The 17,341-nt window shown below is 37.8% G+C and overlaps 1 protein-coding gene across 1 annotated transcript in view; it reads left to right on the top strand.

Moving 5' to 3' along the window:
• The first annotated feature begins 3,865 nt into the window (after positions 1 to 3,865).
• The window catches only part of Mdm1 (Mdm1 nuclear protein), a 32,781-nt gene continuing 19,305 nt past the window's right edge, over positions 3,866 to 17,341 (top strand). Inside the window, 8 exon segments of the mRNA XM_047551455.1 lie at positions 3,866 to 3,995; positions 4,974 to 5,088; positions 8,432 to 8,802; positions 9,863 to 9,997; positions 12,185 to 12,206; positions 12,209 to 12,351; positions 13,510 to 13,613; positions 13,691 to 13,790. Of these exon segments, the coding sequence (XP_047407411.1) occupies positions 3,978 to 3,995; positions 4,974 to 5,088; positions 8,432 to 8,802; positions 9,863 to 9,997; positions 12,185 to 12,206; positions 12,209 to 12,351; positions 13,510 to 13,613; positions 13,691 to 13,790 (1,008 nt within the window). The 5' untranslated portion in view covers positions 3,866 to 3,977.

Genomic DNA, 17,341 nt, shown 5'->3' with positions numbered 1-17,341 from the left:
TGAAGATCCCTTTGAAATAAAAAGCTCTGAAGTGTTTTAACTCCCCAACTTCCTCAGGCTGAAAATGGAAACTAAAAAAAAAAACAAAACTATCTCATGGTCTGGGTGGAATCCAAGCAAACTAAAACTGACAGGTTCTCCGGCTAGCACAGCATAGCTAAGTCTGTATATGTATATCTCCTGGCTTTTTTTTTCTATGAATTATAAATGCTTCTGTAGGACCAGCATGGAAACAATCTAGCTGCTTCTCCCCAGTTTGGCCAAACTGCAGTAAATTAACTTTTTCCTTTTTATAATGTTTGCGTATTTCTTATGTGAGTGAATGACTGAATCCAGCCAGCTCAGATCAAGGCAAATTCCCTGGCTTGGCTGCCCTAACAGGAGTTACTTTGTGGAAGAAGAACAACTCTAATGGTAACTATCAGTATCTTAAGGCTTCCATATCTTTCTAAGTAAGCTGAATAAAATGCTCTTCATCTTTAATAGCTGCTGCTAATGGAGTTAGAATGAGTGAGGGAAAAAGAACCTGTGAGTTGTGCCATTATATGATAGTATATGGCATTTTTTTCTTTCTTTTCTTCATTTTTCTTCCTTTAACCTCAACGGATGGTTGCTTTTTCTCTTGAGTCTTCCATGTTAGCTCACGTAGATGCCTCTTCCTCTTCAAGGGCCGTATGGGTGTATGCAAGTCAATACACTGTTGCCTCTCAGTTCCTGTCTCACTCTTCAGATTGCAAACCACAGGCCTGCTCCCTATGAGGTTTGCCAGGACAGGATACTGGATAGAGACTGGAATGCTCTCTTTTGCTTGCTGTTCCTCCCAGGAGTACCTAAACAGTGACCTTTTACCCCATAGTGGCAGTTGATTGCAGTCTCCAGTTTTCCTTTTTTTGGCATTCCCAGAGGTAACCTCATTCTGTTCTCTCAGAGGCACTCACGCCAGCTGACCAGTGACCCTCCCTCAAGGGTTCTCCTGAAAATCTCTGAATTCTAGTAACCTCAACGTTTTCCCTTTGTTCTCTCAGTCTTAGGGCATGAGTTGCTTCCTGGAGTTACTGTTCCCTTTTTCTCCTTTTAGCTGTTTGAAGTTCTCAAAAACTAAATAACCAATAGCTTATATTAAGTTCTCTTTGTGGAAATGCCTAGGTAGCTTCTGTTTTCCTGACTGGACCCAAACGGACACAGTACTTGTTACCCGAAAGGGGTCCAACCCATCTGAACATGCTGGGTCACAAGGGCCTACGTAAAAGCAGCCTGCACTGCCCTCTGGACCTGCTGCAGAGCATGTTCTTACTCTGGGTTTTGGATGAACCAAAAGTATTTAACTAGTATTTACCTAGTCCCCTGTAGATGAACAGTTAGGTTGTTTCCCAGCTTTTGTTACTACAAACAATGCCTTAAGTAATCTTAAATAAAATTTCTCCCTGTTCGTGAAGAGGAATTGCTGAGTCAAAAGGATAACCCTTTGTAGAGGCAATAGGCAGAAATCTAGTTGTATGAAAATCAGAAATCAACAAAGGGAAGAGTGAGGAAGGTATGATACTCTTGTCCCAGTAAGAGGGCCTGCTAGTGGAAGACAGAAGCACAGTATTACATCTATCACTTGAGGAATCACTTTCTGACCTAGGCTCCATGGATTTCACTTTGAACCCTCTGGAGATAAGTAAGGTTAAAACACAAAGGAAAAAAAAAATGAGTTCTCTATCTCTAGGACACATATGTGCTCACTTAAGAGGGTAACATAAAAAGGGGAGAAAAGTACTTTGTCACAGATTACCCCCAGGTTTGGACAATTTGGGGAGCACCTGTGTCCACTGAAGTCTTAGCACCAAACTGTTGTGGCCCTGATGGTTGATCACATAGGAATCAGTAGCCAACACCCCTAGGGATGTGTGGGTACTGGAACAAGGGGCAGTGCTGCTGGATACACTGTATATTGTAGCTGAAGGCACATATAAAACATCTACTAGGGAATTCCAAAAGCACTGATGTGGAAATTTGTAGGGTTCTGGGTTTATTTTCCACAGCAGCAGAAAAACTGATAGAACACAGGCTACAAAACTCATTTACTGAGGTTGTCCCTTTTTTCATTTCTACACCTTTTCCTCATAAACTGGGGAAAGGCTTTTGCTTAACAATAGAGATTAAAATATCCTTCTTCCTTGAGTCCTTATAATATATCTCTAGCAAAGCTTGGGAGTGACTAAATTATTTTTATCATGTGCCATTTGGTTTTTCTGTCATTCTCTGCTAAGCAAAACTCTATTGCAGTCATCATTGCCTTGTTTAGCAGACAAGCTACATTTTACACATTTGCTTTTGCTGATTTTACCTTAGCATTACATGGTAACAAAGCTGTCTGTGCAACCAGAGTGGGGCTTTCCTACCCTGTAAGATCTGGGCTGTCTTCCTGCAGAGGACTTTGTTTTATGTTCCACTGTGTCTTGTTTGTGCCATTCTTAATTTGCACAACAGAGCTGTTGTCATCACCAATTAACATTAATCAAGGGCCCCCTGGATACATGGCTGCATAGGGGCTAATTTAATATTCTCTTTGTTTCAGATATCAGGTGGCTCCTTCAAATGAATTTTTAAGTATCTCAGTGATAAAGAATAAGAGCAGAGACATCAATTAGGAATCAGAAAGACAAGTCTTGACAGAAAATGCATAAAGGATAGTGCATCAAGGGTTGGTGCTAATATTTGAACATTTAAGAGAGTTTTTTTTTTTTTTTTAAACAAATGACAAAAGTAGAAGGTACTATATTCATAGTTCCTGGAAGAAATCTGGCGGCATTCCATCCAGATACCTGCCCTTTGATCATACTATTTCTCTCTCTACTTATTGCAGGCCTTCTAGTCTTCAAGACTGAGTCTGAATATTTCCTCCTGAGACTTTTCTGATCATTTCTGCCCTCAGGGATGACTGACTCCCTGCTTACAACTTCAGTTACCCCTTTCATTTACACCTCTTATTTAGAAACCCACCACATGACACATTATACTACTATTGAATGAATATATGCACATCCTTCCCAAGTATACATCATTAAACTGGGCAATTTCTCTCTTTCCCAATTCTCAGAGTCAGCACAATGTTCTGTCAAGAAATATATATTGATGATGATGGCCATAAGAGTCTTAAAATCAAATGGGATTTTATTTTTTAAAAAAGATAAGGGGAGAAACAAGGCCAAAGGTTTGGAAGTTGAGACAAACATCTTTAATAATAAAGATTTTTAAAGCTAAGAACTGTATGTTCATTTAGCTTTGGAGGCAGGCAGAGATTGGAGGAAGACATCGATTTACCTTTTGAATTTCAATAAAATTTATTCTAACCTGCCTAAGTTTTAGCTATTTTTTGACCCAACACTTTTTGATGTGACAACAGTGTAATGTAGATAATTTTTAGCTGTATAGCCCCCAAAATCTTTTCTGAAAACATTGTTTCATTAAACAGCTGGCTTCGTCATGGATTTTGGAACGAAACAAACAATTTCAGGTTTTATGATGTCAAGATCCAGGGCCCAGCGAAACCAGCTACACCCGAACCCCACCAGCACGCCCCCTATTGTTGCGCAAAGCGGAATCCAGGACCCGAGAGCCCTCCTAGAATGAAGCGCCCGCGAGGCTCCGCTCATTCCCATCCTGAGAGCCTCATTGGCCGGCCTTCCGCCCGCCATCTCTATTCGCCCTCTGGATTTGGCAAGGGAGGTGGGCGGCTCCCTTCCGGGCACTGATTGGTCAAATCGTAAAGACGGCGAGGGCCTCTGCGAAGTTTTATTGGTTTTAAGGCTTCAAAATGGGCGGGGAAAGGCAGAGCGACAGGTCTCAGGAGGGAGGCGCGGAGTGCGCCGGCGCGTAGTCGGGGACGCCAGGCCGAGGCATTTGCTAGGGAACCGACTGTTGTCGCCCCGCCCCCCGGGGCTTTTTGTCTCGTTAACTGTCGGAGTGGAGGGGCTCCAACGCCCGCCGACATGCCAGTGCGCTTCAAGGTGAGGCCGGGGTCTCCGAGCCTGAGGGCGGCTGGTGGGAGCCGCGACCGGACGGGTGCGGGGCGCGGCCGCCGCGCTGGTTTCCTGCGCTGCGCATCTCGGCCCCGCAAAGGTTGCCAGCCCCCAGCCTGCCCGCTGTGGCCCTAGTGGATGCTCACTCCTCTTACCTGGCTCCCTCGTGGCTCTCACACACTTCCCAGTTACCGTGTGTGGGGATGTTAGGTGATATTAAGGCAGATTCATTCTGGGGAATTCAGAGGAGCAGAGACAGGAGGAAGACACCTTATAATGGGAACGAAAAGCGACTTCAGTTTGGGACACTTGGGACCCATTTAACAGTTTATTTCCCCTTCCCTTTAAAACTGTAAAGTGTATGAATCTTATAAAGGCTTGAGAAATGGGTAATTAGTAAAAGAGAGTTTGGGCAGTACACTGTTTTCATAGTTGTGCATTTGTTTTAGGATTTATTAAGTTTCAGGTAGCTGTTCAGGAGCTATCACTCTTCAACATAGTAGGTGACCACAGTGTTCCACAAACCCTGATTAGTTCTTTCAAGGGCTTGTATCCAAAATGGGAGGAAGTGTGTCTTTCTTTGGTTGATTTTACTAACATATAAAAAGGCACTAGGCATGATACATAATATTGTGTACTCGGTGGGAACTTGGTAGTGATGAGGAGTTAGGTTGTCACAGGTTATCAGATGCGCTGACAATTTGGAATCAGGGAACCAGCCAAAGGGGAATCTCTCTGATTCCCACTAGTACCTGCCTCAAGTTGTGAGGATTAAAGGATATAACACAAGAACTCCTTAGCACAAGTCTGGGTGAACATTAACTATTATTAAGGAGCTTGTCTGTGTTTAATTATCAGTCTTGAGTCTTTCAACTCCTCCGTGTTTTGGAAATAATTTTTATTGATGCCTGCCTTAAAACAACTTTCATTAACTGCACTATACTCAAATTGTACTTTGCATTACAGGGACTAAGTGAATACCAGAGAAACTTTCTGTGGAAAAAGTCATATTTGTCAGATTCCTGTAATGCCTCGGTGGGGAGAAAGCACCCGTGGGCTGGACTTAGATCAGATCAACTAGGTAAGTGGAACAAACTAATAGTCATTATAACTTTAGTAAACCTTGGGCTCATTTTACACAATGATTTCTTCAAACTCCAGATGGTCTGACTGACTCATTCATTTAGTTAACAAATATTTATTGAAGGTTTACTATGACTCCAAGTATCCCAGTATCTAGGGTTATATCCCTGAACCAAAATTCCTTAATTGTAGAGATAATAAGTAATTCAAGAAATAAACAGAAATTTCAGGTTATATATGAAATAGTAGGAATGTGGGATAGATAACATGGGGAGAGGTGGATTGGAGGGAATACACTTTAGATTTGATAGGTGGAAAAGACTTTTCTAAGGAGGTGACATTTGAGCTGGAAACAGAAAGCCGAGAGAGGGGATAATCCTGGGAAAGAGGACTCCCAAAGTCTTGAGGAATGGAAGCTCAGATAGATTGTGTCTTTCCCCAGTTCATAGTAAATGGCAGAGCCATGATTTCTAATTAATCTGTTTTGTTCAGAGCCCGTGAACTCAGAGGTCACATTCTTATTACACGTGCTGCATCCCCATGTCCTGGGAATTCTGAGCCCTGGGCAAGGTCTCCCAGCCATAACAGAAAAGAGACAGACCGACTTTACTGTATCTGCTTGTTTAATTTCTCCCTCACTAGAGTATAATATCTCTGAGAGCAGGGCTCTGTCTTCTTGTTTCTTCTCAATACCTGACTCAGGGCCTTGAAGCACTCTACTACTTATTAAAACTGATTTTTTGAATGAATGAATAAACCTGAATTTAAATCCACAGTAGTTGTATGATCTGGGTAAATTGAGCCTGTTTTGCCAAGTGAGACTCAGCCCATGGCACAGGATTCCTGGGAGGTATTAAATGAGATGTTTACTTTTTAGGGCATGTGTATATGTGCACAGATCAGTGCTGGTGCCTCATGGGTGACATGTGAGAATGACCAACATGTGGTATGTAAGTTCCTTAAATGTTAGATGTTTGAAGCCAGGAAAAGGAAAGACTTATGGGCAGAGTACAAAGCCTGGGAAGTTACTGAAATAGGAAGAGTGTTTCTAGGATTAGGTTTGGGGAACAAAGGGAGAGTGGGCTCTAATGTGTGGCTCTTAGGATTCTTCTGAAGTGTTAGGATACTCAGCCCAAACATGACTTTAGAGACGCAGGTGTCCCTTGCTCCTCCGGCAGGGTTTTGGGAATACCCTTCTGCTCATAATCTTCTCTTTTCAAGTGACTAGGAATTCCATATTTTCAAGGCTCCATTAGATTTAGAATGCAAAATAAATCTTAAAGTGTAGCTATCCCACTGAAGGCCCAGAGGGATATGAAGAACTGAACAGTTGTTACCCAGATAGTTACCTCCATAACATTTTAACTTAGATCAACTACATTTGAGGGGACAGAGATGAAAAGCGATCATGGGAACAAAGCCACTTTTGAGCAGGGTATGTTTAGAAGGAAGGAATGGTCTAGGGGAGGAATGTCAATGGGAATTTTAAGTAAGGGCAAAGGGTGAAACCAGAACTTCAGGATGCTCAGAAGTGGAGGTGGGAGGTTAGCAAGGAACCATAGTAGTTTTACCGAGGACTAACTGTACATTCTCTTAACATAGTGTGTTTATCACCTTGGGGATTTGCTGGGAGACAAGGGGCAGACTTCTTGAGCATCTTCCCTTTGCCTTTGGTGTACCTACCCAAATCCTGACTTTGTATTAAAACAGGAGTCCAAGGCAGTGTTCTTCAAACTTTTTTGCTTTCATAGTTCCTAAAAGAATTTAGACAATCTTGATATCCACCCCTTATACATTTTAAAATTGATATTATTTTTATTTATGTTTTTATAAGTAGTTTATAAGAATGTACTTTCTGGCATATTAGATATTGGATAGATGCTTTATGTATATTTTGTTAAAAATATCAGAGCTGCCAACTTAGTTCATTCAATTTATGGAAGATGTTAATCATATAATTGTCAAAGTCATTTCTCACTGGCAAGCTGACCAACCAAATTAGTTATTTTTATGAGAAAAAAATCTATCTCTTAGTTCAAAATTAATATGCATATGTGCATTTCACATGACATCCCTCTCATGTACCTGAATTTTGATTCTAAGATAGGTGGATGGAAAAGATGTGAAAGTGTATTTAATAAGGTGCCATTCCTTTGTTATTTCAAGTCTGTCTTTACTCTCCTGTCAGCTGTTCTCCCTTAGGAATTGTGCTTTCTTGAATTGTCCCATTGTTTGTCTCCCCACCCTTGAGATTTTCTTATACCTTGGGGTGATGCACCATAGTAAATATCAGGTGGGTTGAGAGGCATGCCTCTTTTGTAAAGTGGGAATAGGGTGATTATCAAAGGGGGGTGGTGGGGATGGAACTGCAGATGGCAGACGCAGCTCTTGGCAGATAGATCAGTGTAAAGCAAGAGCACAAATGGAGTTAGGGATCTGGAAGATGTTCTTTTCTGTTTACTCCCCTGGGAAGTCTTAACCTTACCCATTTGAAGACCACAGGTCTAGGGAAGCCTGTGAAGATGGGAGCTCTGGGTTTGATGGCCAACACATCCGTGATAGTGGTGACGCAGCTCTTGGTTTTATCTTATCACCAATTTTCTGTCTGCCTTCCCTTTTCTACCATTTCTGGCCCTCACACTCCTCCTCACTCTGCAGCAGTCTTCTTTCTCTTTAAAGAATGACCCCAAACGGGGCCAGTGTCTCAGTATTGTCCTTTGCAGAGCTCCTCTTACCTCAGTAGACCATGAAGTTTCTGGACATTTGCTTGCCAGACAGAAGTATAGAGAAGTCGTATCTTAACTCTTGTTGAAAGGATTCATTATTTCTGATTCTCAGGAAATCAAGGCAAAAGTAGAACCAAGATCCAGCATAATGACATCTCATCCCTTCTCATCTTGGTCTGCTCTGCATAAGAGAAGCTTTGTGCAGAGTTCCAAATTTGACAGACCAGGGCCCATTGTTCTGTTAAGTAGAACAGGAAAGTAATTAGAGACTGAGGCAACGTGTCCTCCCTGGCTTGCCGTCTATTCACCTTGTAATTCTAGTGACTTGTGTAAAGATAACCTGAGCATTGTGACCCCGATTTTTAATTTATGGTTATGGTTAAGCTTTTAATACTTGCAAAATGGGGATAGGGTGATTGAAGAAAAATTAAATATTTTATGTTGAAAATGTACTTAGCTTTTTATCCTGAAAACACAGGAAACTGTGTTTGTGGGTGTATGTATATATATCTTCAACTGAAATTTTAAATTCTGTTTCTCCTTTCATAGGTGTTATTACAGTTTTCTTTGTAACTTTGTGGTTTGGTAGCTATTTTTGTATGCTGTGTTTTTTAGGAATCACCAGAGAGCCCAGTTTTATTTCAAAAAGAAGAGTTCCTTACCATGACACACAGATTTCAGAATCTCTGGAGTGGAATGGAGCTATCTCAAAGAATGATGTGGTTGGATCACCAGGACCCAAAGCCCCAGAAACACCAATATCACAAGAGGTGAAACAAAATGATATCAACCAAGAAAGAGTTCTCTCACTAGAGGGCTCCAGGGTCCCCAAGAGAACAAGATCTCATTCTGCAGACTCCAGAGCTGAAGGGGCTTCATGTACTGTGGAAAAGAACGAGGATGTAATAATGAACCATGTACCTGTTAATGAGAATGTGGAACTGGAACATTCTACCAAGCTTCTTTCTGAAAATGTAGATAATGGGGTAGGCATAGTCACTGTACTTCTTTTCGAAGGCCTAGAATTCTTTATTGGTTTCATTATCATTTCAGTAATGTTCCTGTTTCACGTCTGTGGTGTAGTTGATAAGGAAGCTGTTGACTTCAGTTATCGTGAGTGGTTCTATTCTTAATACTCAATTTTTGTGTTGGTTTTACTAAGATATGCCTTCATTGGGTGGACAGCCTGCCTCTGGATTTTAGTCATCAAAATCAGTATCTGAATCCCAAGGGAGAGATCAAGTTGAGACAGAAAGGGAGTAGGCCATTACTTCTGGCAGAGGTGCTGAGCTGACTTCTACCCATTCCCATTTCAGTTTCTTATTGTGTACCAGCAAGAAAACAAACAGAATCTCAATTGACCAAATGCAAAAGGAAGGAGAGTTCTGGCTGGCTGTCAAAGATCTTGCAGTTCTGCTCTCTTTTGTCACAGCTGGCCTGCCACTGGTCCCTGTGAGCACATAAGCAGAGGCTCAGGGGCTCCTTTGTGGGGATCTCATTGCCTCCAATCCATGGCTTCTTCCCTGTTTCATGTCCACCACTGACTGGAACCCTGCAGAGGTGACTTCAGAGCGCTGGAGAAGAATCTATGGCTTGTTGAGAAAGCTAGGGGTACAAGGGAATCAAGGAAGGTGATGTGTGAGTCTGGTGGGCAGGGGAAGGGGGTGTCTATATAAGCAATATGTGGATTAGGCAAGGTACTGTAGTTTTTTGGTTTGTTTGTCTAGTAATAGATTTAATTATGAGTGATTGGAAGGAAGGGACTGAGAGATGGTACCTTTTTCTGGGGTGCATAACAGTCCCTTGACAGTATTAAGAAAGTATTAAGAATGGAATTTGAAATAGTTTAACAGTTTAAATAAGGTAATTTAAATGTTTAAAAAAGCTTGCTGTGCAATAATATGCATAGAGTTAGTGATACTGTGAAGTTGCCCTAAAAATTTGTTAAGAGGTAGATTTCTTGTTATGTGTTTTTAAGCACAATTAAAAGAAAGTTTGACTAGAAATTTTTAATGGCTTTGAGTGGTTTTTGTTTTTTTCTAACAGTTGGATAGACTTCTACGTAAGAAAGCTGGATTGACAGTTGTTCCTTCACATAATGCCTTGAGAAATTCTGAATATCAAAGGCAGTTTGTTTGGAAGACCTCTAAAGAAACTGCTCCAGTGTTCGCAGCCAATCAGGTAGTTTAAAGGATGTAATACATTTCTAAGTATCATCATTTGATGTAGTGATGTAGAATTATACAGAACTAAAAGCTAAAAGAATTTTGGTACTTAAGTAGGCCTGGAGGCAGGTTCTAGAAAACTGAGAATGAGAGTTTTACTAAAATCCTCTTATTACTTATGATTTATAGCAGTAATATTACTGTCCTAGGCTACTGATGATCATTGTTGCCAGATCCATCACATACACTAAATATGAGACAGGGTAATGAAAACTTGGGGAACTGGTAAGTTTTTGCATGCTAAAAGATTTTTTTATTAAAAAATTTCATTAAATGGGTTTTATTCTAAAATGTTGTGCTTAGTTGACTACTATTTTTGCATTTTTCTGTCTTTTAAGAAAGACATAACTAGTTTGGATATATATTTTAATAAATATAAAATACATTGAAGTAACACAAGAAATGTAATTTTGTCTTTTTACCAGATGAACAATAATAATTACTTCCAGTTTATAAAATTCAAAATGTGATACTAGATTTCATTATACTTTGGTACAATTTTAGATATTCTGCTGTTTTATTACTATAATCTTCTAGATATTTCTTAGGCTCTGAACCCTGGTTTATTTTCTTAACCATACTACGTAGGAAATATCTCTACCTTTAATGTCTCCAGGACCCTTGACACTTAGTCTTTTCTATTTCCTGGTCTTTGTGTTTTTCTTTATAAACATACATACTCCTTCATACCCTGTCACACTCATTTTCTCCTATACTTCAACATGTACTCGTATACTTTATATACCTTTAAAGATTAAGAGGATAGTTAGGTTCTGCAGGACAATGATGTCATTCATCTTACACGAGATAATAACACCAGTAATTGCATAAATTGTGGCAGCTTTGGGCTTATCTGTTATTGAAACCTAAAACATTTTAGGAACATATTAACCTGTAAATAGATTCAGTACTTCTTTTGCTTGTTCACAGATATTCTTGGATTATAAGTACCTAAAAAAATTACTTTATTACCTGAAAATTGTGATTGTTCAGTTTTCATGGAGTATTTAACCCATAAGCTAAAGCTGATTCAAATCAGAACCATATTGACAAATTTTACATGTCAGTGAAAGCATTGTGTAGAACTGTTTTTTTTTATAGTATTAAAAGTACAATATGAAATAAATCACTAACAATATCTTTACTAGTAATCTTATTACTTTCATTAGTGCGGTTTTAAAGACTTCTTTTGGAAGCAAATGTGCTTTGTAAGTTTAAAAGCATATCAGTTTCAGGGTCTATGACTTGAAGAAGCTCTATGACAAACTTTCATTACTTGATGAGGAACCTGTAATAGAACTATTCAGTTCTATTTTATCAGACACCTATCCTCTGAAAGGATGTCTTATATTAATATATAAAGGAGTCAGAACAGCTTTTGACTGGAAAGTCCTTGAGGTTATATTGTATTTAAAAAGGTGTACTGTTTGGATTAGATCTGCATGAAGGTGTTCCGTTCAGTATTTTAAAGCAACAATATTGGAGACCTTACTTGAACTGCCTATCTTTTCCATTTGACTTCCTTGCAATCAGTGGTTATATACCATAAGATGGAAACCATATGGTAAAACATTAAGGATAAAAAGAAACATTTAATGTAATTACCTGAACTTTATTCTTACCTTAATGAAAAAAGTAAAAATAAGGAAATGAAGGAAAAACTAGATCAAACACATCAGGTATTCAAAATATTAAGAATTTTACCTTGTTACAGGAAGAAAGAAAATTTGTCAAGGAGGGAACAAAACCTGTAGAGCTGACAGCCTAATTGCCTTAATACAATTAATGTTTATTTATATTATTCAAATATTTCTATTTTACTTATTCCATTACCAAACGGATGGGAGGTTGGGTGTAGGTAGCTGGGGAGAATAGATGAAACATAAGTGTGGCTTATTACTTATTTTGGCTTAAGCATTATTTTGATTGCAGTTACTATTATTCAAAATATAGTAATGAGTATAGAAAATTTGACTTTTGGATATTGATTAGACATATGAAGTGAAATTACAAACACTCATATATAATTTGCTTTTTTGTATCCTATAATTCAACTTATATATGATTTTTTTAAAAAGCAACTAAAGATCTGAGTTCTTTATTAATTGGCAAAAAACTAAACTAAACTAATTTTTGTTTTAAGGTTTTCCACAATAAAAGCCAGTTTGTCCACAATTCAAAGGTAATCCATTTGTCCATGAAACTGAATACAAAAGAAATTTCAAGGGTTTATCTCCAGTGAAAGAACCAAAACTAAGAAGCGATCCAAAAGGAAACGGAAATCTTGAAACTGTATCTCCTGAAAAGAAGGTATTCATCAACTCTACCTACAAACAAACAAATCCCCATGATTTTAGACTACGTTTTATTTCACTATCACATGAGATGCAATTCTTCCTTCCTTCCTTCCTTCCTTTACTAGTGCATTTATTCTTTTGTTTGTTCATCATATGCCAGATGTTCATCAAGTACTTACTTGGAGCCAGGCACTGGGTCAGTGCTGAGATTACAGGGATGATAAACACCAAGCAGCTCTTAGGCTAGAGGGAGACATATATAAGTAATTAAAAATAATGCAGTATGATGAGCACTTAGCAATACAGCACTTAAGTCTGTATCTGATAGCAAATGATTGTTGACCTTACAGTAATGTACGCTGCAGGTGTAATAAGAATGATAGAAACACATATTTTAAATTAAGTAATAGAAGTTAAATACAAACACATACATATGTATTTTAAACCAAAACCTTAGCATGCCAAATTATAACTGGTATAATTCATACAACTTATATACAATATAATAGTTGCTTCAGTGTGTGAAAATTGTACCCGTTTTAAGTAACAGCATCAGAGCTAAAATCATAAATGACAGGAAAATGAAATATAAATGTTATTTTTGAGTCCCCTGTAATGTTGATAACTTGATACTTTATGGCTTCTAAAAATAACAAGTATGTGACTGAAAGTAAATTGTGTGTGTGTGTGTGTGTGTGTGTGTGTATGTATTTGGGTTTCCTTTAACTGACATTCTTGGGGAAAAATGTTAAGGTACTCAGTAAAGCATTGTGGTAACTTATTCATCAGAACTTTATACTTAATTACTACAACAATTAAATGTAAATTTAGAATGTCAAAGGAAAATCTAAGATCACCGTTCAATATGTAGTAACATTAAGTTCAATTATTTAAATGTGTATTTGTTAATCTTCCCTAGTGAAGTCTCTAAATTCTTTGTTAGAAAATAAAAAAAAACTATATCCTGAGTTATATTTCTCAAAAACTAACAAGATTTACTGGTTTCAAAACTTATTTATTGATTTGTTGTGATTTCTGTTATCTTTAGTAGTTAAAGCTTACTTCTAAAAACAAATGGAATATAATGTCCATGTCTAACTTTATAACATCTGTTTTTACTTTAATGTATAATATATTTGAAGCATAAAAGCTTAAATTATTTCCATTTTAGTGTAATAAAACAGATGACCCTTTAAAATTAGAAGCAGAGATGGCCTCAAAGGACTCAAACCAGCCTAAAAAGAAGCTTACTCCTTGGAGACATCAGAGGCTTGGGTGTGTATTTTAGAAAACTAACATGGTATTTAGGTGGTCAACATAGCAAAATATTTACTTCATTTCCTCTCTGTTAGGAAGGTGAATTCTGAATATAGAGCAAAATTTCTGAGCCCAGCTCAATATTTATATAAAGGTGGAGCTTGGACACAGGTGAAGGAAAATGTGCCAGATCAGGTGAGTGTGTGCTATTTCCCCTTTGTTTTCAATTTGTATGCCAGTTTAATTTCATAATGAGTTTTATTTAGTAACCGAGACTACAGCCTAAAGGTACATGCATGTAATAGCACTAAAAGTATCAGGAGCTGCAAGCCAGACGCATTAGAATATGATTTATCAATGTGTATACTATTTTTATACCAAAGTCTTCTTAGAGATTAGTATTTATTATTAAAGTGTTTAAAGTTAAAAACTTTTGTTTCACAGTAAACCACTTGATTGTGTTAATAAACTCAATTTACAGAATTGTAGCATCATAGATTTGATTCTTTTATGACAGTCAAACCTCCAGTCAGTGTGTATCATTACTATCTCTAGGCAAAAGGAAGGTGCAGCCTGAGTTCTTAGAAGTTAAGTTCTAGTGTTGGGTACCCTGATATAGGAGAGAAACTTTGGGGATCTAAAGATAGATCTGAGGAAAGGGTAATCATTCACTAGAGCTGAGAATTGTTACTTCACTAGAGTTTCTTATAGGCAAAGGATAAGCAATGGAGCATTTTTAATTATCATTTAATCGGCATCTTTAAAACCATATCTTGAAAGTTCTTTTTCTTCCATTTCTGTGTGCATAAACTTAATTAAAGATATTAGTAAACATTCTTCTCCCATCATTCTAAAGAGAGGGATAATTTGTATGGGGAATGAATCTCTTACTTAGCTTGGTACTTAAAACCATTGCCATAGGTTGCTTGCCCCTAGTGAAGGTGCTGGCACTTTGAGCTTCTGGCTCTTTAAGCTAGCAACTCCCAGACACATTTCTTGGCTGCTTCTGGGCTTTGAATAGTTCTAGGAGGTTACTTGGTTCCTTCTACTGTGGTTGCTCTTGGTGCTTTCTGCCTGAGCATGGCTCAGAGTTAGTATAGGCAGAGTAAGAGACAAATCTCCAGCTGTCCCAGATTTTATCTGGGGCAACATTCATCTATTCACCTTAGTGAAATCAAGTTAAAAAGTTGAGCATCAAAAGCAGCCCTGATGGTAGAAAGAAGTCAACTACATTTATTTTTATTGTTTAATTTTTTATTATCTTCTTTTATTGGTGCACTCTAATTACACAAAATAATGGGATTTGTTTTTACCTATTTATACATGTATACATTATAGCAATGCAATTTGGTCAGTTTTGTTCTCAGTACCTCTCTTCTCTCTCCTGTCCTCCCTCCCACTGGTCCCCTTCCTCTACTTTATTGGTCTCTTCTCTGTTTTCATGAGATCCCCTCCCACCTCCCTCCCTGCCTGGCCCCCTTCCTTTTTTTTTGCTCTAGCTTGAGTAATGAGCAAACCTTGACTTTGAGAATTTGGCTTATTTCACTTATTGTAATGCTTCAGCTAAACTCTTGAGCTGCTTATGAGTGTTCCAGATCTTGGCAAGGAACTGTGCTCTGCGATAGGGCCAGGGGAAAAGCCAAGGACACAGACAGAACATAGTAGGGTCACTGAGGTGGCCACTAAATAGGGTTGTCTGCTGACCTGTCATGCTTTGGCACTTTACTAGGGGGAGATGGTGAGAAACTCTTGTTTTGAAAAGATTATTTCCTAGTCTCTTGAGACATCTTTACACTAAGGTGAATTGGTGTTTAGGCCTCATATATAAACATTTAATGGACTGAGAAAATTGTTATGTTGAAGTCATGATAAGAGGAAATTCCTGATATTTCCCCAATGGAAGAGACTTTTTGTTAATTTAAGATGTTTTTTTCAAGGTTTCCTATTGTGATATCTTGTAATCAATTGCTTAATTTATTAATTGCTACTGGTATTTGTAAATATCCAAATTAGAAGTATAGTTTGCCTTAAGTTCTTTTGAGAAAAATAATTTTAAAAAGTAAATTGGAATTTGAAAATAATTAAAAATTTACTCTAAGAAGTCAGTGTCAGCGTTATTAGTAAGTTTTTGTTAACCAAGTCATAGACATTTAAGAAGGGCCATACTTTATTTAGATCTTGGATCCCTCCCCTCCTTGCCCAAAGACATTTACAGTATGTGACTGATAATGAGGTACCTAAATATAAGGTATTCTGTCACTTCCCTGCTCCTAAAATTTAATGAAGGTATATATTCATACTCTTTGAATTTTGACATCAGTGAATTTTATCATGAAAATATTGTCACTTTTTGAGTCATGATACAGTTTTCTAGTCCAGATATCAATCTTCATTTTCTTCTATATTGTTGAAACATGGTACTTTTGGAATCTATTTATAGTCAAGTCACTGGGTATTTTATCCTAAGTTCTCAGTACCTGTTCACTAAGTGGTTGCCTTTGTCTGGTGGTTTTGTCTGTCATCTCTCTAATATAACCACTTGTACAATTGTTTTATAAAGTGCTTACTTACAAGATTGTTTTAAATAACAACCAAAAGTTGCAATTGTTAGATCCCTGTTCTCAGAAAAATTGCTGAATTGTGTTAAATTTATTTTTTTGCTTGATTGTTAGGTAATCTTTCAGTCCTCCAAAGCATTGGTTGAGGTAATGGAAAGACACATTAGAATAGGACCCATAGAACTTTGTTTCAAGATAAAGTCTCACGTTCAATAGTCATCTTAAGATTCAACAGACGTAAGGACTAGGTATAAAGTGACTCCTCTTTTTGGGGGCATGATTTATTTTATTTTTACTTTTTTAAATTTTGAGACAGGGTCTTGCTAAGTTGCTCAGGGCCTCGTTAAGTTTCTGTGGTCGGCTTTGAAAATTTGCAATCCTTCTGCCTCAGCTGAGCCATTTGATTTTTCTGCATATAAACTTCAAATGATTTTTAATTCTTGATTTGGATAAAGTTTAATTCTTAGTTTGGAAAATGTAATGGAATAATGAAAAATCCTACTGTAGCATTTATATCTTAATCTGATGGCCTTACTTAACTGAGAAAGGTTTACGTATATTGTTTTGGGTTGGAAATGACTTATATCTCTCCTTTTTAGTGGCTCTAGTTGTGGTTGTAGGGGTGTTCTTAATCTACACTATTCATTTTTTTAATCTTTACTTTGGGAGATGTCAGCCTCTTAACTTCTCATCTTAGTTTTAGAATTCTGGAAGTTCGAAGGCCTGCATTTGTGAAAACAGCATTAGCATCAAGATTATTCAAAAAGATTGCTAATAAAGAAAATTTAATGCATCAAGTTTTAAATGTCAGTAAAAATTGAAAACTAAAATTTTACAGAATTTCTATGAAGTATCTTCTCTCCTTCCTTTTTAAATATAATTGGTATCAAAACTGGATCTTCATCCATTTTCTCATTGAACAAGCAATAAGGTGCTCCCACATGGAAAGAATGCAGCCTCCTTTACTGCTCCTTCACACTCTGCCTAACACACAGGATGTACTGATTGGATCCCCTTTTGAACCTCTTCTTAAGTTTATAGCTCACTGGTTTATTGTGACATAGACTGTGCCAGTATTAGAATGTTTAAGTACAGGTTGGCCTTCTTAATTGGACTAGAAACTCATTGAGTACCAGGGAGTTTCTTGCTTATCTCTGACTGTTAGGTAGCTCTGCAGCTCAGGTCTAC

The sequence above is a fragment of the Sciurus carolinensis genome, chromosome 4 (assembly GCF_902686445.1).
Source record: "Sciurus carolinensis chromosome 4, mSciCar1.2, whole genome shotgun sequence".
Taxonomy (NCBI): Eukaryota; Metazoa; Chordata; class Mammalia; order Rodentia; family Sciuridae; genus Sciurus; species Sciurus carolinensis.
The sequence above is the reverse complement of the archived record's forward strand: the minus strand, read 5'-3'. Positions and strand labels throughout refer to the sequence as shown.